Genomic DNA, 23,415 nt, shown 5'->3' on the forward strand with positions numbered 1-23,415 from the left:
GTTAGCAAATTGTGTCCTCGCTCATGCAGCCGACAGAAACATAAAACACATATACCATACATACAATATACATGTGTCTAATTTCAATGCTGTGGCCTTTGTGTAGGTATTTAAAGATGGCCATCTTTAAGCATGACTTTTTGGATTTATTTGAAATGGAAACATTTTACAATAAGAGTCCATTTGTAACATTAACCACGGTTGATAAAAGTATCGTTTGTTAATTTCAACATTTACTAATACGTTTTGACATTTTAAAGCTGTATTTCTTAATATTAATTAATGCACTATGAACTAACATTAATGATCAATGTATAATTAATATATCAATTTTAATATTTTAAAAGTACAGTACATTTTCATGGTTCAGTGCTGTTTTTCAATTTTTGTAATAAAGTTCGGCACTATTTTACGAGTTATGTTTGGTTTCATTCAGTATCCAGTTTAAAAACTATTTGTTGATTAATCAGTTATTAGACCAACCTCGGTGAAATCCACTATTGGTCGACCTCTAGTCTCATTTGCCATCATTAAATTTGCAAGAATTTTTCATCAGAAATGGGCACAGTTTTCAGCTTATGCTGATTATCTCAAGATGACAAATATCTACCAATTAATTGGCCTGGCTGTTATATCATTCTATCACACTATAAGCAATACATTCACCCCAAATGCATATTTTTAATCCATAAATACATTCTCAATAGACTATTCTTGTATTCAAGCCGACCTAGAAATGACCTAAACATTTTAAATTAATTATATATTAAATTAAACTTTAATTGAATATTAATTTATTATTTATTAAATTAATAATTAAATACTATTGTCAAATTAACCATAAATATTTCATTTCAACCTCAGTGAATGTGTGGTTTACACATTTACACGGAAATAAATCAATTGGTGCAAATACACTTCACTGAGGGAGCTGTAAGAACACAACAAAACTCAGCAGTTGCTGCGTGTGCAAAACCGCATGTGGCCTGAAACGTAATCAGTCTGACTGACAGGAGACAGGAGAAGCCACTGATTGGCTATGAGCCAAGTAGGGTGTGTTGCCATGGCAGTATAAAAACGTTTCACCTGGTTTGGACTGTGCCAAGAGGTGTCAATCCTCACACCCCGAACAGAAATGAGAAGGTGTTGCAGGATCTTCCTAATCAGCCTGTCTGAAGCTGAAGGATGAGCCACAGGAGTGCTTCATCTCAGACCGGAGTTATTAACTAAAACCATACATAATAAACGTTAACTGAAATAGTTATTTAAAAGCTTAGTTAACTAGTTATTTTATTTCAACTATAGTTGTCAAAACAAGATTTCTCTATTCCATTTAGTTTAATTTGATGAATAGTACTAAAACGGAAATTAAATAATAAACATTTAAAAACTAATAAAAATGTAAAATTAAAACGAAAATGGACAATACAAAAACCTAATTTAAAATTTAAACCTATAATAATATATCTTATATTAAAATAACACTGTCTCAGACAAATATCTCATGCTGTGCTGATGCAACTTGATTCCAAATTGCTCCTGTTATAGGTTTGTGAAAGCATTTACAGATCTAAAATTCAGCTTAAACTAGTAGTTTTTTTTTTTTTAAATATGGTAGCTGGATTTCTAGCTGGTCTAAACTGGTCCTTAGCTGGTTATTAGTTGCTCCAATAGCTTCTTGACCATTAAACATGTTCCAAAAATCAGCTTGGACCTGCTAATGACCTTCTCAGACCAGCTAGAAAACAGCTAACATGTTCTAAAACACAGCTTTCAAGCAATGTAAAAAAGCACTCTGAATCTGGCAAGGGTTTCCATGGCGACTTCCATGGGAAGGGATACATTGTTGGTACCAAGCAATAATTAATCTCAAGGGTCCAGTAGGGCTGAACCCCACAGCTGTTGAGCTTGCCCATATGTTCCCATACACTACCAGGGTGCTGTTGGAGAAGGACATCAACACACAGAAAGAGGACATAACGTCAAAGTAATTTTTTATGCTTTTTTGCCCACATTAGAGGTCATTTATTATTATATTAATCTATGAAAATTGATTTGTGTCCCTGCATCCCAATGTGCATATACTATCCAAATAGTATGTGAGATTAGAATAATTGTGTCCTAAACTAAAGGATAGTATGTTGAAAAGAGTATGCCAAAAGTCCACTATTCCGGTAGATTTTCCAAGTGTGGATCCATGCACACTCTAAATGGCTTCTTTTTTTTTTTTACATTTGACTATTTTGGCTCTATTACAGTGAGCACTACTTGCACTAATGACCTGATGGTGGCGATGACCAGTGTTGAGGGTAAGTTACGTAATCAGATTACTTTTTTTAAGTAACGAGTAAATTTATGAATTACTTTTAAATTTACAACAAAATATGTTACATTTTCAAATAAGTAACGCAAGTTAGGCTACTTTGTTTTCTCATTTATTGACCTCTACTGTTAAAGTGTGAATTTGCATTTCCCTCAGTCTGAGGATTATTCATTTCACTTTTGATGTCAAAGGGCCTTTAGAACTTTTTTTTTTCTGTTATTAAAAAACAAACAAGCAAGCCCATCCTTTGTGAGAAAAGGTAATGTAAAACATTACTTTCCATATAAAGTCACTAATACAATTAATAATCATTAGTCATACAGTAACTCATATTGTAACAAATTGCTTTTAAAAGTAACTTTCCCCAACACTGGTGGTGACACTAGGACGTCATATGCTTAATGTATTTTCATACTTCTCTCTTTTTGTATATCTATGTAAAATGGAGAATAAGATGTATGAGGATACTTCCGCATAATTAAATACATTTTTATCATTAATAGTACAGGACCATCATATGCTTTTGAGAGATGCTTTAAATACATTGATAGCTTAACAGCCAGCCCTAAACATCCCTTATTATATGATATAGCCTAAAACAGGAAGACTGATAGTCTGTAAAGAAGGACCAGCATTCAAACTTTGACAGCCACATCTGACAGTTTATTGGCCCTGCAATGAGTTTAGTTTAAGTTATGCCTTGTTGACAACAACTGGTTTACTGTGTCAAAGTATTGTATTCACGCAAAAGCATTATTATTCATACAGTTTAAGTTCTTCGAAGCTGTACTACTGCTGAAAACAGAACAATTGCCACTTGGACAGTGGTCGGTGGAAGAGAAAAAAAGAATAGCTAAAGTCAAAAACAAGTAACAGCTATAGCAGCACTGCAACACACGACTTCATAATTGTAAAAATATGGAATATTAAAAATAAACAGTTGTAGCTAATTTGACCAAATTCGTGTTTTAAACATCACCAATAAAATAAAAACCAGAAAAATAAACAACATTACCGATGCTGTGTGTGCACTTAATGACCTGCTTCAATAACACGGCATGTTAATGTTTTAATTCTCTTCTGGCTGGGAAATGTAGGCCTACTTCAGACTGCTTGCAGCTGTTGTAGGATCTTTTTGGGTAATTTTTAGTCTGAACCCAAAGTCCAAAATGAATCAGACCGTTTTGATTACCAGTGAACCCAATTCGTTTAAAGCAAACGACTCGTAAGAATAAATCATTCTCGAATCGATTCAGATTATTTTAGGCTTGTTCGACTTGAACCGGCGCTGCACAGACCGATCGGTTTATGACATCAAAGTACCGCGAGAGCGAATATAAAGTGGACAACTGCTTATGCGTTTGAAGTGCGCTCGCGGTACTTTGATGCCATAAACTGATCGTTCTGTGCAGCGCCGGTTCTAGTCGAACAAGCCTAATGTTAACCGGTGACTGATTCATTGATGCAATTGACTCGCAAAAGTGAATCATTCACGAATCGATCAGACTGTTTTGATAACGTGCGAACGATTCATTGAAAGCAATCGACTCGTAAGAGTGATTCATTGGAGAATCAAAATTGACGTCATACTGGCGTAGCTAGTTCTGCTTTTTTTTTTTTTTTTTTTACAGTCTATGGTTCTGCCACTAAACAGTCTAGTATATATTTGTAATAGTAACATCCTGCCCAATACTGCACCTGGGTTTTGAATATTTAAAAACGCATTGCTCAAATATAGCTTGTTTAACACTTTAGTGGTTTTGCCCCGCACTTTCAAGGTTTATGACTAGCAGAAACCTAAAACTATTCATTGAATCATTATTTAATAAAGCAAAGACATTAAACATTGTCTTATATATCCTATTTTCTTATTTTGTTATCTCATTTAGGGTAGCTTGAGGAAACTACAGAGGTTCTGCATGAAATTGTAGTATTTAGCGCCATCTTGTGGTAAGATTCTTCTTTGACAAGCCAACACAGACATAGACATGGTTTTAGACACTTCAGAATTTGAATTCACCTAATTATTTTTGATTAGCACACTTGAACATTGTATTTATACCTTGCATAACATAATCCTGTCATTGGAGCTATAGGAGGTTACTTGGAACAAAGTGGACTCACCATGTGAAACCTGTTCAGTCAGAATAATAGTTTTTTGGTTGTTTGCCGTATTTAGCTAAAAATCGATCACCACCTGAAGTCATGGTTGGCAAGGGAAAGTGGTGACTTCCAGATACCTGTCAGAACTCATTCCGTAATAATTCCTCGGATGATGCTGGCTAACAGTTTCACCGTGTCTGCTCTATGAAACTTGAAAAGCAAGTAGGCCTAGGCTAGATTGCATCCAGATTAGCCTATTTGAAAATACAAACATTTGAATACAGTTGTATTTGGGAAAGAGACAAGGATAAAATGGGAATAAGAAAAAATATTCTTACATTAAAAATGTAACAAAATCCTTTTAAAAATAGAATATAAAATTAAATTAGTAAAACAGAAATGGCCTTAGAAGTGTTTATATTTTGTGAGATTGTGAACACAATCCTTACAAAGTAATAGTATAGGCCTACATTTGTTAAAAAGCCACCTGAGTAAGCCACCTTACCTTCCCAGAATCATTTGTTTTCATTCCAATGAGTGAATCTAATGTTTGTGTTAAAACAGTAAGGCTCAGACAGTCCATGAAAAAGTGAAAGCTCATTTAAATCAAGCGAAACATGTCTAGAGCATGTCTGGATTTGTCAGTATGCGAAACTCGCTTACTTCATATTCTTTTCATGGTAGCTAGCTACAAAAGCTCTTAAAACTATAACAATAAAGAACATAAAAACTAAAACAATTGACACTATTTTAATCTGAACTCATCTATAAAGAATTTTAAAATAGGGCCTATGCTCTTCATACTTGAAGGGAAAATAGCAAAGAGAATAAATTAAACAGATTAACACTTTTGGCCTGAAATGTTTTGCAACTGAAAGTGAATGACCCGTGTAGCAGTGCTGTCACTCAGGAGTTTTCCTGTAACTGTTTTAAGCCCTCCCCAATCTAGTCTCCCACTCTTTCACTCCAGCACACGCTCATATATATATAGTAAGAGACAAAGCGCTCAGTTCTCCTGTCTCCTCCAGCATGTTCACACGGCTGCTCTTTCTCTGGGTCACTGGGGCTTTGCTTCTAACCCTGAACTGGGGTAAGTAAAAAAACTGACCCCCCCTTAACCTGTTACAGACATTCATGCATATTATAAAATGCCATTGTGTCTATACATTTCTTCTGCACAGTAAAATGCACCTTCCCCCTTGTAGCTCTTCAACTTTATTTGTTTTTATTTGTCTTAAGCCTATGGGTTTATTTAGCAGAAAAGTAGGCCACCGGAGAAAAGTCAGAATGCCTTTATGCTGTTTTACTGTTTCTCTTGGCAATTTGAGGAACAACATGTGATGGTGATCTGAAAACATGTGGTTAGCTAAGAACACATTATTTATGTCAGTCATGACTGTGAAATGTTCTGTTGTCACATATGCAGGAACTAAAACGTACACTAGCCTATCCTTCGAAAGTTTGATCAAAAGGACAGTAAAGACTTTTACATGATAAAAAAATGTATATAATAAATGTTGTTGCTATTCACTTCAAAATGAAAATTCTATCATCATTTACTCACCCTCAAGTTGTTTCAAACCTGTATGAATTTCTTTCTTCTGCTGAACACAAAAGAAGCTGTTTTGAAGAATGTCGGTAACAGTTGATGGACCCCATTGACTTTCATATAGGGAAAAAAATACGGAAGTCAATGGGAACTGTTTGGTTACCGACATGCTTCAATCAAAATATCTTCTTTTGTGTTCAGCAGGAGAAAGAAATTCATACAGGTTTGAAACAACTTGAGGGTGAGTAAATGATGATAGAATTTTCATTTGGAAGGGAACTAAGGATCCTAAAAAAAGTGTCACATTTCCCACAAAAAAGATTAAGCAGCACAACTGTTTACAATGATAACAAAAAGAAGAAATGTTTCTTGAGCACCAAATGATTTCAGAAGGATCATGTGACACTGAAGACTGGAGTAATTAGGCTGAATTAGGCTGTATTTTTGATCAAATAAATGCAGCCTTGGTGAGCAGAAGAGACTTTTTTAAAAACCTTACTGAAATCTTACCCAAAACTTTGAACATTGCTGCATAAACAATATTTTTTATTTATGAGAGCAATTATATGCTACAGTTGCTACTGATGTGATCAAAAAATGTACCGTAAATTTAGTTTGCGTTGATGCCCTTCAGAGGGCATCACAAACGATCCAGGATTGGGCCTTATCTGTGGTGGGGGGGCATGACTGGCATGGTTTACATAGATGGCATTTGCTGGGAATTTCCACTGCAATATTGTGGACATTATCTTCATCTGAAAGAATTCCGAAAGAATTTGAGACTATATATGAACTATATCATTGTTTATCCATTATTCCAAACCTGTATGACTGAAAGAAGTTTTGTAAATAAAATAAAATATAAAATAGAAATAATTAAATAAATGTGAATGGTGAATTTGGAGCGACATGAGGGTGAGTAAATGATGACAGAATTCTTTTTAACTATTCCTTTAAATTATGTTATAAAGGCAGATATTTAAGTAAATTGAATGGCCTCTGATTTAACCAAGAAAACATGAAGAAACATATCCACACTGGGTTCATCTTACACTCAACAAACTATAGCCCAAGGTAGTGTGTCTCAATAACAAAAGAAAGCGAGGGAGGGAGGGAGGGAAGGACAGGAAAAATATTGTTGTTTAATCTTCTTTAAGGTTAGAGCACATCTATATCGTGTTTCTGCCTGTTGTAAAATGTAGGCAAAAATGAGCCTGCCAAATCGATAGAGTTTGCCAAGGCCAGTCTCATTTGTTTTTGACACATGTTATGAAGAGGTCTATTCTGTAAAGGCCGGATTCACTTATGTCGCTATAACAAAACCCATTCAAGTTTGGTGGCGTTTGTCCTTCCAGGAATAATGCAGTCTTTGAAATTACAGACCGATAGTTCGATAGCAAAGGCTATAGCTTGAAATTAGGGCTGTCGTTTTAATGCATCTATTAGTTTTGGAAAAGTAACGTTTTAAAATAATTTAACGCACCTGCCCCTAGTTCAGCTTCTGAAAAAAATCATGACCGTTTATGTGTACTTTATTTTAAGTTGAATCAAATCAAATATTTAGGTTACACTTTATTTCGATAGTCACATTAGACATTCTACTAACTATAAGTAACTTTTCAACTACATGTCAACTAACTCTCATTAGAGTATTAGTAGAGTGTAGTAGACTGTTAGGTTAGGGTTCGGGTTAGGAGAACAAGTTGACTTGTAGTTGCTAAGTTTCTTATAGTCAGTAGAATATCTGTTGGGGGACCAACAAAATAAAGTGTTAGCAGATATTAAGCAGACAGTCTACTAATACTCTAATGACAGTTATTGACGTGTAGCTGCAAAGTTACTTATAGTTAGTAGAATGTCTAAAGTGGACTATCGAAATAAAGTGTTACCAATATTTATTTCTAAAGCTACTTTTTGTTATCTATATTTGATGCTTTTCTCATTTAACACAATAATGACTTTAACATAATTTAATTTCTCAGCCAAATTGGATGTTTGATTAATTCGATTAATTAATCAGCACATCATGCAATTCAAAATTTGAATCCCCCTTAAAATGAATAAAGAAATGAAAATGTTCTTTTTGATCGAATCATTGTGCATGGTTGAGTGTGATGGAATCCGACAAATTGGACTTGCCATGGCATGCTTAAGAGATAAATAAAATGGAGAATCATCAATAAATAAAAGAAAGAATGTTGAAATTAGGACAACGCAAATGTTCATTAGCACAGAAAAGTCCATACAAATCTTCATCTAAGACCAAAACAGGACTAAAACAGGTTTGGATCATCTGTCTTCTGGCTTCTTGTTATCTGACTCTCATTCTCTCAGTGAACACATCATACTTTGGAATGAATAATTGCAGCACTTGAACACAGGCCCAGACAAATCATAAATGTCCCATTCTTGGCTGCTGAAGTTAAAGATGATATCAAGTTAAGAAGTTAAAGATGATATTATCAACACAATGAATAATAGTTACTCAACACTCAAATAGTTTTAATTAAGAAAGTTAGAATGGCAATACCATCAAACAAATTCAAAGATGTTTTTATTATTTTAATTCCATGGTTCTCTGAATACTTGATTTGGATTCATCAATCTTGTCATTGTTCACTTACAGCTGAATTAAGATTTCTAAGAGTATAAAATAATATAATATATAAATATAACATTTCTATGAATATATCATTTTTATAATGACTCTCAACGTTATAATTTATCTTTGCCCCATTCAGGGTTATTATAGTTAACTAAAACTAAAACCATAAAACACTTTAATCTGAAATAAAATATATTAAAATAACCTTATATATATATAAATACATACATGCAACAATTCTAATTTTCAGTTAGTTTAACTTGATGTACTAAAAACACAAAAACTGATAAAAACCGATAAAAACTTTAATTAAAATGAATGAAAACAAAAACAATTAAAAAAATAATAAAAACTATAATGATATCTGAATCTAAAATAACTGCCCCCATTCAAACAATCTACTGCGACAAGGTTTATTTTGCTTTAATGGCCAGTTAACTGTACATTATCCCTTACATGCTAATTGTTGTATGAATCATTCAAAAGAATCAGAAAGGCATTAGAAAGAATGAAAGCTCTTCTGATAGACATCCCAATCGAAGAGAAATGATTTTGTCAAATCCTCTCAGGTACTGCATTTGGCAGTGAAGAGTATGAAGACATGACACCCACACCAGACTACGACTATAACTCTACTTTTGACTACTATATGTACAGTAAGTTACCATTACTGTATATTCCTGACTACTGGTCAGTGCATTCACACAACAGCAGTCCTGAAGTCTTCTGAGGTTATTTTCAATACGATCTGAGAGCGAGAGTCCACGGTGTGATATGAGATACAAAGTATGGGATGAAAAACAACATTTCCATGGAAGACGGCAAATATTATGAAATAGGCTATCTGACCACTCAATGCCACAATTTTGACCAATCAGAATCGAGCATTCCAGAGGTATGTGTAATAAAAAATGATGGATAATGTTGTTAACCAATATTTAGACGCTGTTTTAGCGAACTCAGATTTGGTCTGGCTCGATTCTGGCAAGTAACACTTCGTTTTCATGGTCCAGTTGTACAACTTGTACAATTCCCAATTGATATGGGAATGTTGGGAATATGGATATAATAAACCCCATCAATGTGTAATGTTATCAAAGGTTGCAAAAAAATAGCAAAAATATGTGTATTGCCGTAAATATAACTGTTTTTTATGGCTTTTTCCATTTCAGATGGCACCGAAAGTATTAATTATGAACAATTTGTAGTTCTTCAAGATACTCGAAATCAAGGGAATACGGTAAAGTGGCATAAACTCTCTATTAATGTTATCTAGGCATTACATTTCTAAAAGCCTAATTAACCACCACCTTCTTTTTTGGTACTTGTGACAATTGAAATTAATAGAACTAATTTAGCTATTACTGTCCCTGAATAAAGTGAAGGAATTAATAATTAAACAGACACATAAAAGGAAGGATGACAGGAAAGATGAGGTAGAAACTTTAGAATATCTCTTGAACAAGCAACTGCTTGATGGCTTTATTTTTTACCAAGAATGCTGCAGGCCAAATAGGAAATTAAAGAGCAAACTGTCTTGACTGGGAGAAAATATTCTTACTGACGTCTTAATGAACTCTTGATGTTTTTTAGGATTCAGTGTCAGTGTATAGACACTATGGAATATTAGTAGGATTGCTGGTGCTGCAGATCTGCTAAACATGAAAACGACGGACCAAACAAAAGTGAGTTGAAAAAGCCAATCACAAGGTCACAGTAAAAGTAATTCATTTCGTTGACTATTATTTATCTCTTCTTTATGACGTTTTACAGAACATTCACAGTCTGGAGTAAGAAATGCATTGTTCATGCACAAAGTCTATTGTCAAACCTTTAGGAAATCTCTATTGATTGCATCGTTTTTCACTGTTAGTATATCATAATAGTCTAGAGAGGCACAGCAGTGTGATAATTTATAATCGTGCTACATGTTAGTGTCACAATAACATGTTTTGTTTTATATTTCAAAGATATTATGCAGCTGATGTCTTCCTAAGAGGAAGGACCGAGACATCCTTTCACTGTCTGCACACTGTGGCATCAATACTGACATTTTCACTGAATTAAAGTCTGGAGCTTTAAAAAAAAAAAAAATTCCTTATACTAAACATATCTGTGTGGTTGAAGCTTTTATAACTAACTTGAAATTATCACATTGCATACTGTTTTGTTTTACATGCTTTATTGGGTCTATTCATTATCTGAGGAGTTTTTCTAACAAATGTAACCTTTATTCTCACACGTTTGCAAAAAATGTTGAAATAAATATTTTGTAATAGCCTATGTGTTGGTCTGATTTACATGTCTGCAACCTCCAGCACTAAGTGTGAACTTTATTTAGCCTATATATTTCACAAATTCTTAATGAGTTACTAAAATAATAATTTAAGAACAAAAATAGGCAGGCTAAAATCACTGAGAACTGGATAAGAGACAAATGTTGTTATTATTTACATTTACATTTAGCAGATGACTTACAAATGCGAACAATAGAAGTAATCAAACCAACAATAGGGCAACAATATGCAAGTGCTGTGACAGCCATGCCTAGCTCAGTACACGACACGTAGCAAGGTTTAAAAAATAGGTAGATAGAACAGAATTATAATATAATAGTAAGTGGTAGTATTGATGGGTCAAGTGTTGATGAAAAAGTTGAGTCTTTAGCCTTTTCTTGAAAGTGGCCCAAGACTCTGCTGCTCAGGTTGAGTTAAGCAGGTCATTCCACCAGCAGGGAACAGTCAAGGTACAGGTCAGGGAAAGTGTTTTTTGTGCCTCTTTGGGATGGCACCACAAGGTGCCGTTTAATTGCAGAACGCAAGCTTCTTGAGGGCACATAAGTCTGAAGTAGTGAGTTTAGGGTGCAGTGCCAGTGGTTGTTCTTTAGGCAAACATCACTGCTTTGTATTTGATGTGAGCAGCTATTGGCAACCATGTGCACATTGATGAAGATTGGTGTGACGTGCGCTCTCTTCGACTTGTTAAACACCACTCTCGCTGCATTCTGGATCAGTTGCAGAGGTTTGACTGAACATTCTGGAAGGCCTGCCAAGAGAGCATTACAATAGTCCAGACTGGATAGAACAAGAGCTTAAACAAGGAGTTGTGTAGCATGCTCTGATAGGAAGGGCCAGGTCTTCCTAATGTTGTATAAGACAAATCTGCAGGACCGGGCAAGTCTAGAAATGTGGTCTGTAAAGTTTAACTGATCATCAATCACACCCTCAAGGTTCCTGGCTCTCGTGGAAGGAGTTATGGTTGACGGACCTAGCTGAATGGAGGAACTGTGATGAAGTGTTGGGTTGGCTGAGACCACATGCAGTTTCTTTCTTTGAAAGGTTGAGTTGAATGTGGTGGTCTTTCATCCAGTCAGAAATGACAGTCAGGCAGACTGACATGTGAGCTGCTACTGTCGGATCATCTGGCTTGAATGAGAGGTAGAGTTGAGTGTCATCAGCATAGCAGTGATGTGAAAAGCCATGTTTCTGAATGACAGATCCTCACAATGTCATGTAGGTGGAGAAGAGAAGTGGCCCAAGCACTGAGCCCTGAGGCACCCCAGTAACTAGATGTTGTGACTTGAACACCTCACCCCTCTAAGACACCCTGAAAGACCTACCTGAGAGGCAAGACTTGAACAATTGTAGTGCCGTTCCTGAGATGCCCATTGTCATAAGGGTTGACAGGAGGATCTGGTGGTTAACTGCGTCAAAAGCAGCAGACAGATCCAGCAAGAAGAGTACTGTATTTAAAGTAATTAAAGCAATGTATTTAACATCAACAACAACAATAACAATAATGTGATTTTTGTAAATTATCATTATTAAACAAAGCTAAATGTCTTACCTCTGACCTTTTATACAGATGAGACTGTAGTCAGACATTCTGCTTCAATTAGCATGTATCATAAATAACATTCGTCTTATTTACTGTGAGACAAGTCCCACGGCTCCAGACCCAAGAATCCCATTAAGCGTCTGTCTGCCTGCTGCACTAATATGCACACATAATATGTATGACAGTTTCCTGAACAGGGTGCAGTATTCTCTCTTCTTGTCTTAGAAACATAAAATATGGTCACTTTGCATTTTCAATAAATAATTGATCCATGAACAGCACATCACTCAAATGATGGAGACAGTGAAATGTTGTTTTGTGCTAAAATAGTGTATTGTATTAACAACTACAGTATAAACCAGTGTTTGAAAGGTCTAAATATTAAGAGCTTGAACTTGTCATTAGCCTGATGGTGTGAAACCTTTTCAATGCACAAAAGGTTGTTTAGATGATTAAAATGTAATGTGGTTCTTTTAAGAACTGTTCATGAAAAGTTTTTTTTGTGTATGCAAAAAATAAAAAAAAGCTGTTTTAAAAAACGTTTTGTAGTTTTATAGTTAATTAATCTGTAGTTTATGTTGCCCAAAACAGATTTGATAAATCAAAATCAAAACAGATATTTTCCTTTTTCCTGTTGTATGATTTGTTTCATATTTCTTTAAAAATTAAAATGTTGCCGAAGCACCCAAAATAGCTTGTAATTGTGACAGCTTATCCCCATATAATGTAACAGAATGGGGCACGTTATACCAAGGATCAAAGTGTGTTTAATGAACTGTCTTTCCTTTTTCTGGACAATAATGGTAGAAATATAAATACATTTTTATTGTTAAAAAAAGACTTTAAGGTTTGTGCCTATATATATAGAGAAGAAAGAAAACAGAGAAAGAAAGAAAGAAAGAAAGAAAGAAAGAAAGAAAAAAAATGCTCTCGAATGCCCCCTGAGGCGCGTGAAATCTCTCCGTTCACAACGCACGCCAGCTCATGGATGAGTGAAAGATGCGTGATCTCATCACATATTCAATACATTATCTCGAGACCACATGCGACCTCACGAGTAGCGATGATACTTACAGAACGCCCACCTATACCCCAATTTTGTCGTGGAGCACGCAGACGTGAGATGTTCGCAGGATAAGGATGAAATCTCCGTCAGCATCGGTGTTAAAGAGCTGGTTTTGTTCTCTGGATGCAGTTGATGATTGAGGCGTTCGCGTGGACCGCACACTGACTGCTATGAGGAACTGGGATGCTTCTTTACCGTAAGATCTGTTATTGTCAGTTTTGATCTGTGATTTAAGATGCCGAGGTTCCAGTTTTTAAACAGTACTACTATGCCAAATCACAATTATGAATGGAGCTACGAATACTACGACGACGAAGAGCCCGTGTCTTTTGAAGGACTCAAAGCACATCGATGTAAGTCTGTTTCTCTGCAGCATTAAAGTTCATTATAGCTTGATGTGTTTGATCCTGTCTTTGTCATCTTTTTGTTAACTATGAAACAAGGATCAAATATATTCTTAGATACAAAAATGCCTTTTTAAATGTGTATTGAATAAAATAAAAGTTTATCTAGCATACAGTAAGACATGAAAATAATGCAAATCTTATATAATCAACCATACCTTTTAATGTATGCAAATTATGTACTCTCGCGCGCGCGCGCGCACACACACACACACACACACACACACACACACACACACACACACACACACACACACACACACACACACACACACACAGTGTGCACCATTTAGTGTCCTTGTTTGTTAAAAATTATGAAAACAGGAATATATCCATTATATATATATAGGCCTACACACACACACACACATATATATATATATATATAACATCATCTTATGTTTATTATTATATTGTTATAATTTATTATTAAATTATTTGTAGTAACATTTTTAGTCCATTTTAGCATGTCAGTTGCATTTTCACATCACTCAGCTTTGTTTCTTCCTCCAGATTCCATTGTGATTGGCTTCTGGGTGGGTCTTGCAGTTTTTGTCATATTTATGTTTTTTGTTTTGACTCTTCTGACCAAAACAGGAGCCCCACACCCCGAGTAAGTATTTTTATACAGTAAACTGTGAAATACAAGCTTTGTGAATCTGCTGTGGCAAGGACATAATTGAACAAAACAAAAGTAAAGGCAGTTTAAATTCCCAATGGAATCACCTCTCTCACATCTGCACCACAAGCACGATGTACTAGACCGAGTCAGGGTTTCAGGAGTTTTTCTGTCTCCCACTGCCTGCGCTCCGGCCACCTAGCTGCCTCATTATCCTTTGCTTTAGAGAGCTGTGTGTGTGTGTGTGTCTGTTTGTGGCCTCCTCACTCTCATTAGCTCTCTGCTAGGTCAGTGTCTCCGATGTTGCACTCCTTTAGACCAACAAACAATCTTTTCAAAAAACTTGAAATAAACCAAAAACGGCCCAATTAGCATGAAGTCTTTATCCTAAACTCAAACATTCATCCATTTTATTTCATGCCGTTTTAATCCAATCTATTCTTCTAGTGGTGCATTCTCATGTTTATTAATATGAACAAATGCACTCATATTATGCATGCACATACACAAACAATAATTATCTATGTTAGTGTTCTGGTAGCTATCCAGAATTCATTTAAAAGCAAATTAATGTCCACTAAAGCCCTCTTTTTACACTCAAATATATTGGCCAAATAATTTTAAGAGCGTTTATTGTATATTGCATATAATTACACTCAGTTATAATAGTAAAGCACTATTAGTCCCCATCCTCTGGTCTAATGGAGCAGTGAGGAAGCTCAGGGGGTCAGGCTGAGAGTCTGTTTAGAGCTCTTTTAATTAAACTGCTCTATGGATGTGAGTCATCCATTAACACAGCCCGGCAAAAACCTCTTACACTCCAAATCATTGAAAAGAGGAAAATGTGCTCACGCGCACACACACAGATGGAGGATGAAGTATGAGATGAGGGTACTCCCACTCTTCAGAGGCACCGGTGCTCATTTCACCTCTATATTAGAAAATATAAAAACTCTTTAAACTTTGCTGATGAAGCTTCGAGTTCAATATTCCTCTCTGAATCCCACAGGGCTGCGGAGCCGTACGAGAAAAGGATGCGTCTCACCAGCTGCGCAGAGGGTCTGGGACGCCAACGTGAGGTGGACACCCGGACGGGTCTCTCCCGCCCATTGCTGGAAGAGTCCCGGTCTCTGTTTCACTGTTATATTAATGAAGAAGAGCGAGATGGAGGCAGGGCCATGAGTGACGCTGGACGTACGGGCAGCGGCCACTCCAGAGGGCAGGTGGAAGCGGTCGGCCTTGTCGTTCAAAGCAGGGGAAACGAGACCAGGGCGGAACGAGAGGCAGCGCTCCTGGCACATTTCAACATTCCCAACTTTGTGAACTCAGAACTGAGCTCCGCTCTTGGAGACGAAGATTTACTACTGGGCGATCCACCGATCATAATGGAAGAGGCCCGTCCGCGCTGTACCCATCACATAATTGACTAAACCACCGCTTTAAAGACGGTCAGATGCATTTATTTACTCATTATGGCTCCATCACGGTCCTCAACTCAGTCTATTATCTCTAAAAGTGGCGAGTGATATGTTTTGCTTGAAGAGTGGAGCTATTTTCTGACATCTGGGGTCTACAGTAAGAAACGACAGCAGCGTGAAAGATGAAAAAGAGTGGATGGCACGAATGGGATTTTGAGAATATGCTCCTGACTGCAGCGACTGAATGTTAAAAGAATGTTGGGAAGAATTTGGTTAGAAAGTGATATTTAAAGAAAATACGTAGGAAGACATTCCAGCAGACTGTAATGCCTTATTGGTTCATACTTCATTCCTATTATCAGCATTATTCAAAAAAATCTCTAGATGTGCAGTAGGAAGACGTCGATGCAGCATTGTACTTGTGTAGCCTAATGACAAAATTGCAGCAATTTGGTATCGCACTGCCTGGTTCTCTGGGCTTGTCGTGTGAGCAAATGCCTCAGTAGAAAATTGTTTTAGCTGAATCAGTGGCTTTCTGCAGAATATCTGCAGTATACTTGCATACTAACTCTCTGTAATTGTTTGAATACAGCTGCCTGATCAATTCAATGCCTCAGTTCTGTCTCTCTTGTTTTATTGAACACTATGCCAATAAAATTCGGTGGGTAGTTTCCTGTGGTGATATTGGCTGAGGCAAACAAATCCCTAACCTTAAGGCCACGCATGAATGAAATCTCAAATCATAAGCCATATATAGAGGCCAGAATATCATAAAAACTTTTTTGGCAAGTTGCTACCTAGCAACTACTTAGAAAACCATGGCAACCATACAACAATGTCCTGGCAACCACTGAGAACACTCAGGTGGAAATACTGTAGTGATGTTTTAACCTTTAAATAAAATATGATTATTATTATTAAAGTATCTATTCCATTGGCTAAGATAAAAACATGCACTGATGAAAACTTTGCTTGAAGAAAAATTCTAAATGAAATTAATCTACAGAGCAACATTACACATTCAAACTTACAGACAAATAATTCATAATTTAGACAGGTGACAGCCAAGGACTGCTTTGAACAGAGATCAAATGTGACACTAGCTGAGCCTTAGCAGGTTATCAGTACTTATTTTGACTCAATCACTAGACTTTCTAGACAATCACTAGTGACTAGAATCACTAGACACTAGTTATTTTTGCGATTATGCAAATGTAAATTTTGAAAAGAAATGATTTTGCTTTCATCAAGTAAATTTCCGCTTCAAATTTCTTAACACTTCATGACCTCTCTCCACAAATGTATCCTATGTACCCAATTAAATTATATTTTGTTTATAAACAGTTCTGCATGGTGATCAGCTCTTAATAATCATCACACAATGCAGCAGCTCCATCTCCAGACACTTATGCAATTTATGTTCTTTTAGTAGTTCATTAGCATTCAGACTGTGTCCTGAGGCCAGCTCTAAGGCAAGTAATAAATCATGACTAAAGTATTTTATATTGCGGAAACATCCTTTTAGGTTAAGCTTTTGAGATGAGTATTTTTTATAACTCTTATTTGGGTGGTGTATCAACAAACATTTTACTGCTGTTTGTTCAGTGGTTTTGGATTCTGCTCAATGTTTTAAAAACAACGGAGCAGCAAAACAGGACAAATAATTGTGCACATAATAATTAACTTTAATACAAAATAACATTTGGATTTATGCTACAATAACTAACACCAAATATCTTTTATTTGATGTTACATACCCAACATATTCGTTGACAATAATTAAATAATCTTTAGAAAAAGAACAAGTTTTGAGTGGTGCAAAAGCAGCTCAGTATCGGAGGGGCAGGTATGTGTGGGTAATGGAGGAGGTGTGTTTGGGGATGGGGATGACTACACCCTGTCTCTGGAGTTCTCGTAGCACATCCAGTATAGAGTCCAGCTCCAGTCTGAAGGCATCCAGCTCTTTAGCCCTGCCGTGAGCGAGTCTCCTCCAGCGCTCCACCTCACCCTGCTGCTCCTGTTCCACCACCCGCCGTGTGTCTGCAATCACCTGCAACACAACTAACATCAGTGTCCACATAGGGGCAGTTGTGGTCTAATGATAAGTGTCAAACTGGTAACCCGAAGGTTGAGTGTTCGATTCTCCTTTGAGCAAGGCACCTAACCCCCAATCACTTCCTGTGCTGCCCACTGCTCCGGGTGTGTCCACAATTTGGAATGCATGTTCACTACTCACTACTCCTAATGTGTGTGCTGGTGAAAGATTAAAACGTTTGAACTGTAGAGTGTGTGTGGATGTGTTACCTGTTGAAGCTGTTTCTCACGCTGATGGTAGCGGAACTCCATGGACTGAATCTTCTGCTCCAGGCTAGTGAAGTGTCTTAGTTCAGGACTGTGGGCTTCTTTGGCCTGTTTCAGCTCCTCCAGAAGCTTAGACAGCTTTTTACATACACATAACAGGAAACATGGAGAGAAAATTCAAAATCTAGTTTAAAGAAGAATGGAAATTGAATTACTGAGTAACTACCTGATTCTGCAGGGTTTCCTCTCTGATTTTAGACACAGCCAGAGCATCTTTGGTTCCCTTGAGCTCCTTTACTTGCCCCTGTAAATGCTGCACTATGATCTAAATAGAAAAGTTACATTAATTCAGAATTCAAAATACACAAAGTTATATCCAAAGCGACTTACAATGCAATGCTTACAATGCATGACATCAGTGTTTCTAGTGCCAAGGAAACATTTAGCGGCACATAAATGATTGAAATTATAGCTTTTTATTTCTCTCCAACATATCTATTTATATGACTGTGTGCATTTAAGAACCAACCTCCTGTGTGTTCATTTGATTGGTGAGTTCAGCCACTTTGGAGGAGGAATGCTCAAGGGCATGGCAAGCTAGAAGGCGTTCAATCTCTCTTTGATGCTCAGCCTTGACCGAGGCAAGTTGCTCAGAATTCTGCTCCTGAATCCTGAAAAATTTATATTTTTATATTGTTACACGACATTCGATTACACTGAATCATCATGTTAACTCTTTCCCCGCCATTGACAAACTTTCTGTCATTTATGACAACGCCTACCCGCCATTGACAGAATTTTCCAGCAAATCCATGTTTTCACTGTTATAAGGTAGGGGGCGCTATTACGCATCTTCTGAAAGAGTACAGAATCTCCAGATCAAAACAAAGGCAGAGAAGAAGCAGAAACAAGTGATAGAAGCACCAAGGGTGCTTCTCATTTCTTATATTATTATTTTCCGGGTCACAGGGTGGAGGACGGAGGAGCGAGGAAACAAGGAAGCCCCAAGTGTGCCGCACAAGTCCTGAAAAGTGAAGCCAAAGCATTTTGATCGCCCCCTGGTGGCTGGCTGCAGTATAGGTCTTAAACCCCGCCCTCTCCATGTAATCAAATGGGACATGAGCCAAACTAAAAAAATGTAATTACATTTAAAATATTTTTTTTGCCAAAGCATTTAAACTAGTTCATCACACAGACCTATCGTTTTCCCAACAAGTTTGTTTTTAGTTTGTTTTTTGATGCTATAAAAATGGGGTGTAACGTAATGATTGACAGCTCCACCTCAAGATCACTACTACGCATACTCAGGCTCTGAAAGAAGTAATTGGCAATGACCATTACTGGGATATTTTTTACTTTTATAATTTTTTTTAAAGTGGAAGGAAGCAGAGTTGTGCTGTCCTTCTTTTTTTACAGGCTATGTTATGCACATGTAAAATAATGTGATCATCAAACATTAAACGGCATATAAATCAAAACTGGCTAACGTTACCGAATGAAAGGTCGAATGAAGGTATAGGACTCTGAAACTTTGAGGGTGTTGATTGATCCGATCTACTCCATGTTTGGGTCATCATTCTGAATCTGATCCGGACGTAGTCTTTGACAAAAACGCGATTTTGTCAAATTTTGTTAATTTTTTTTGTTTAAAATGAAACTTGCCCACATTCAACTGTTAATAAAAAACAGAATGCATTTAGCTAGAATAAAAGGGTTTAAAATATAATTTCTCATAAATTTTTTTCAAGTAAACCTGGCTGCAGCCTACAGAACAAGACGGGGTTGCACGTGTCGCTCCGCCCCATTCCTACTCTTGATTGGCTCGATCATCTTTCATGAACATACATGATAGGAAATGTGTTTGTAGTCGGTGTTTGTTGGTCAAATCTATATGAACTGGAAAAGCTGTGCAGTTTCACAAAGCCTTCATTATAATGCACAGAATTGTCCCTGAAATTGTTCTGCTAAAATAAGCTGGTCTTTAGACTAATGCATGAACAACCCCACAACACTTAAACAAAAATGTATTAGTTTGTTCTCCACAGCAGGAGGGTCAGATCTTCAGGTACAGGAATGAAACGAGTTCATGAAATGTGATTACTTCATATACCCATAGTATGAGAAAGGAAATTAAAAGATGTATCAGTATCGTTTTTAATTTAAATAACATGGTAAGACACTTATTTTACAGAATTTGTTATTGGTTTTTATAAGCCATGTTGGGTGCAGTTGTATGTAAACTAAATTACAGTGTAATAGGCTAATGTGTATGCCTTGTTAGTTTAGATTTTATGAAACTTTCTTTTTCTTCACTACACTGCAAAGCATAATATCAGACTTTTTCCTCCACTTCATTTCAGGAAAACATGCTGTTCCTCATTATTTTAAAGTGAAGAAATCAAGATCTTCTCCTGCGGGATGTAGGCTAATGTTCTATTGTCTGTGTATTATAGTGAAGACAACTCCGAACACATTTCCTATCATGTATGCCCGTGAAAGAAGACCAAGCCAATCAGAATAAGTATGGGGCAGAGCGACACGTGTAGCCCCGCCCCTTTTTCCAGGCTGCAGCCAGGTCCTTTTTCGGTTTAACAGACTCAAATCCTGTGAAGAGAACGATGGGACTGTTTCAAGGTTTCACTTCATGTAGTATGACTGCTGTTTTTCATCTGTTGTTCAGAACATTTCAAGGGTGCTTCAAATGGTTTATAAAAAAAAAAACACTCCAAAAGACTTTACCTGAGGAGCTGATTCTCTGCATGTGTGACTGCAGCCTGCAAAGAAACCTTCTCCTGATCTCTATTTATCTCTAGTTGTTCCAATCTCATCCTCAAACTATCATTCTCCAGTTGCACCTCTGAGATGTGTGATCCCGAGAATGCTCCGGGATGGTAATCTTTCTCATCTTGTGTAGGGGGGAAAGTATCGGCTGCATTTTTTTTGGGCTCTTTGGCTAAACCCAAATGTCGCTTGGGCTCATCACGATCGAAGCAAGGACCCGTCAGCATGGTTTTCCTCTCCCTCTGCAGACGCTCTACAGTGCGACTCAGCTCCTGGATGGTGCGGCTCTTGGAGCTCAGCTCTTGGGTTAGTCTCTCAATGCGGGTTGCTTGTGCCGCCTCTGCATTGAGTTGGTGGCGTGAGGGGCTGCGGACAGGCTTGTCTGTTTGCGTCAAAGCTTGAGCCTGGAGGAGCTGTTCTTGCAGAGAAGCCACCTCTGCCTGGAGGGTGCTCTTTTGCTTCTGATGGGCCATCTTCACTTCCTCCAGCTCTGCCTTTAACCTCTGAGTTTGTGATTCAGACAATTCTGATGAGATGGCCTGATTGTTTTGGTTCTTCTCAGCCAAACGCTGCTCCAGATCTGTGATCTGCTGTTCATATTGGAGCTAAAACAGAAGAGAAGAATACATATAAAAGTGCAAACATTTTTGAGCTGGCATGAAATAGCATTTAAATATATCAGTCCTTAAAGTCTAATTGCATCAGGACTGGGTTATATCACTTAAAAAAAGTAAATTATATTCAATGAATAAATTACATTTATCATTTTTATTTGTTATATTTTATTAATTGTATCATAATTATAATAATATAGAGTCTTAATGACAGTCTTTAGCAAACTTAAGGGGTGGTGATGGCGCAGTGGATAAGACACATGCCTTTGGTGTGAGACACCTGAGTTCGAATCCACTGCGAGACACCAATGTGTCCCTGAGCAAGACACTTAACCCCTAGTTGCTCCAGAGGCGTGCGAACTCTGAAATATAGCAATTGTAAGTCGCTTTGGATAAAAGCGTCAGCTAAATGTAAAATGTAAATGTAAATGTTAATGGACGCAAAAAAAAAAATCTTACTGACCCTGAACTTTTGAACGGTTATGTACATATAGTGAATTTTCAATATATCACCAAGCCTTAATTTGCTTCGGTTTCTATTTCTATTTATAACATTCTAGAAATGAGGACACACAGGGTTTGGAAATCAGAGAAAATGCTGCCACTCTGAAAGCATATTAAAGGCCCTGTGCACTTAAGACTTAAAATAGAAACCCAATTTTCTTGGCAATGTAGTTTTTCTGGAAATCGATCAAACCAGCTGTGGGCTCTGGTAAATAACATGCTAGAAAAAAAGAAAAGTATTTGAGTTGCTTTTTCCCATATTAATTAAGGACACACAGCACTTCAGTCAATGAGTTCAGGGCCACCTAGTTCCAATAGTTCAAACTTTTTTCGTACATGGTCTCAATTTTAGATTCTATAGATTTAACGTTTAATGCTTTGACACAAAATTCCGTGTGACCTTCAATACTGAATCTAAATCTGATATGAGTACCTTGATTCTGTGATACTGTTGTTCCATTGCTCTGAGACTGCGTTTGGCTGCTTCATCGCGGCCCTCTAGCTCCGCCTCCAGTCGATGTACACGTCTCTCCAAAAGAGCCAATGTCTGGGAGGACTGAGGGGCAGCTGCGGGATGGACGTCCAATCCGCTAACTTCTGCACCGGCAGACGCAGCGGCCAAGATCAGGGCTGGCAGGGAGTTTGGATGCCTCCGTTTCAAGAGCTCTTCCATCTGTTTGAGCTGAGAGAGGCACAGACACAAAAATGGTGCGTTTTTGCTCACCCTCAAAAAGTGACAACTTTAACATGCTATATAAAAATATCTTTGGGGTATTTTGAGGTTAAACTTCACATACACACTCTGAGGACTTCAAAGACGACTTATACATCTTGTGAAAAGGGCATTATACCACCCCTTTAATAAATATTACAAGACACTCAGGAGGCGGACATCAAAATTAAATCATTTTTTTGGCATTCTTTTTGTTGCTTTATTTTTAGATAGATACATTAGTAGTGACAGGAAACTATTAAGGGTTTGTGAAATGTTGCAACCCAAACTCAAACCTACATGAGCAACATGCCTCAAACTGAATAGTAAAAGTGCGCTAACAACTGCCAATTCAATACAAAGTTGTTAATTTAGTTGCAGATGCATATCAGTCAAAGAAAGGAGTTTAACAAGGTCTTGAGGTCTTAAGGAGAAGGTGGTTGGAAAACTACCCGACTACCGATGGTCTGCTACTCACGGACACGGTTGAATAATTCCAGCTCTCAGGAAATAGAGCACAAAGAAGAACGTGCCCTGAATGAGATGTACCTGCAGAACAAATATGAATACAAGTATATT

The 23,415-nt window shown here is 37.0% G+C and overlaps 2 protein-coding genes and 1 long non-coding RNA gene across 5 annotated transcripts in view; 2 read left to right on the forward strand and 1 right to left on the reverse strand.

Annotated features, from left to right (window-relative positions):
- Window positions 1-5,375: 5,375 nt before the first annotated feature.
- On the forward strand, window positions 5,376-10,674 carry LOC143725522 (uncharacterized). The gene is made up of 5 exons (XR_013198242.1): window positions 5,376-5,516; window positions 9,150-9,236; window positions 9,753-9,820; window positions 10,174-10,265; window positions 10,551-10,674. It is a non-coding gene; the product is annotated as an uncharacterized LOC143725522 (long non-coding RNA).
- A 2,658-nt stretch (window positions 10,675-13,332) lies between these two features.
- Window positions 13,333-16,540, forward strand: mrap2a (melanocortin 2 receptor accessory protein 2a). Its single transcript, XM_077218144.1, has 3 exons — window positions 13,333-13,836; window positions 14,401-14,500; window positions 15,516-16,540. Exons 1-3 carry the CDS (start codon window positions 13,719-13,721, stop codon window positions 15,934-15,936), a joined length of 639 nt encoding a protein of 212 aa, XP_077074259.1. The 5' UTR covers window positions 13,333-13,718; the 3' UTR covers window positions 15,937-16,540.
- A 1,048-nt stretch (window positions 16,541-17,588) lies between these two features.
- Window positions 17,589-23,415, reverse strand: part of cep162 (centrosomal protein 162) — a 31,581-nt gene continuing 25,754 nt past the window's right edge. For all 3 annotated transcript variants that reach the window (XM_077218034.1, XM_077218042.1, XM_077218047.1), the window contains 6 exons: window positions 22,558-22,806; window positions 20,965-21,611; window positions 18,755-18,896; window positions 18,452-18,550; window positions 18,229-18,363; window positions 17,589-17,974 (listed from right to left, as the gene is read on the reverse strand). In XM_077218034.1, coding sequence (XP_077074149.1) covers window positions 17,753-17,974; window positions 18,229-18,363; window positions 18,452-18,550; window positions 18,755-18,896; window positions 20,965-21,611; window positions 22,558-22,806 — 1,494 coding nt within the window. In that variant the 3' untranslated portion in view covers window positions 17,589-17,752. The remainder of the gene's footprint in view (window positions 17,975-18,228; window positions 18,364-18,451; window positions 18,551-18,754; window positions 18,897-20,964; window positions 21,612-22,557; window positions 22,807-23,415) is intronic.

This window comes from Siphateles boraxobius, unplaced genomic scaffold (assembly GCF_051911475.1).
Source record: "Siphateles boraxobius isolate OS27281-9 unplaced genomic scaffold, OSU_SipBor_1 12, whole genome shotgun sequence".
Classification (NCBI taxonomy): Eukaryota; Metazoa; Chordata; class Actinopteri; order Cypriniformes; family Leuciscidae; genus Siphateles; species Siphateles boraxobius.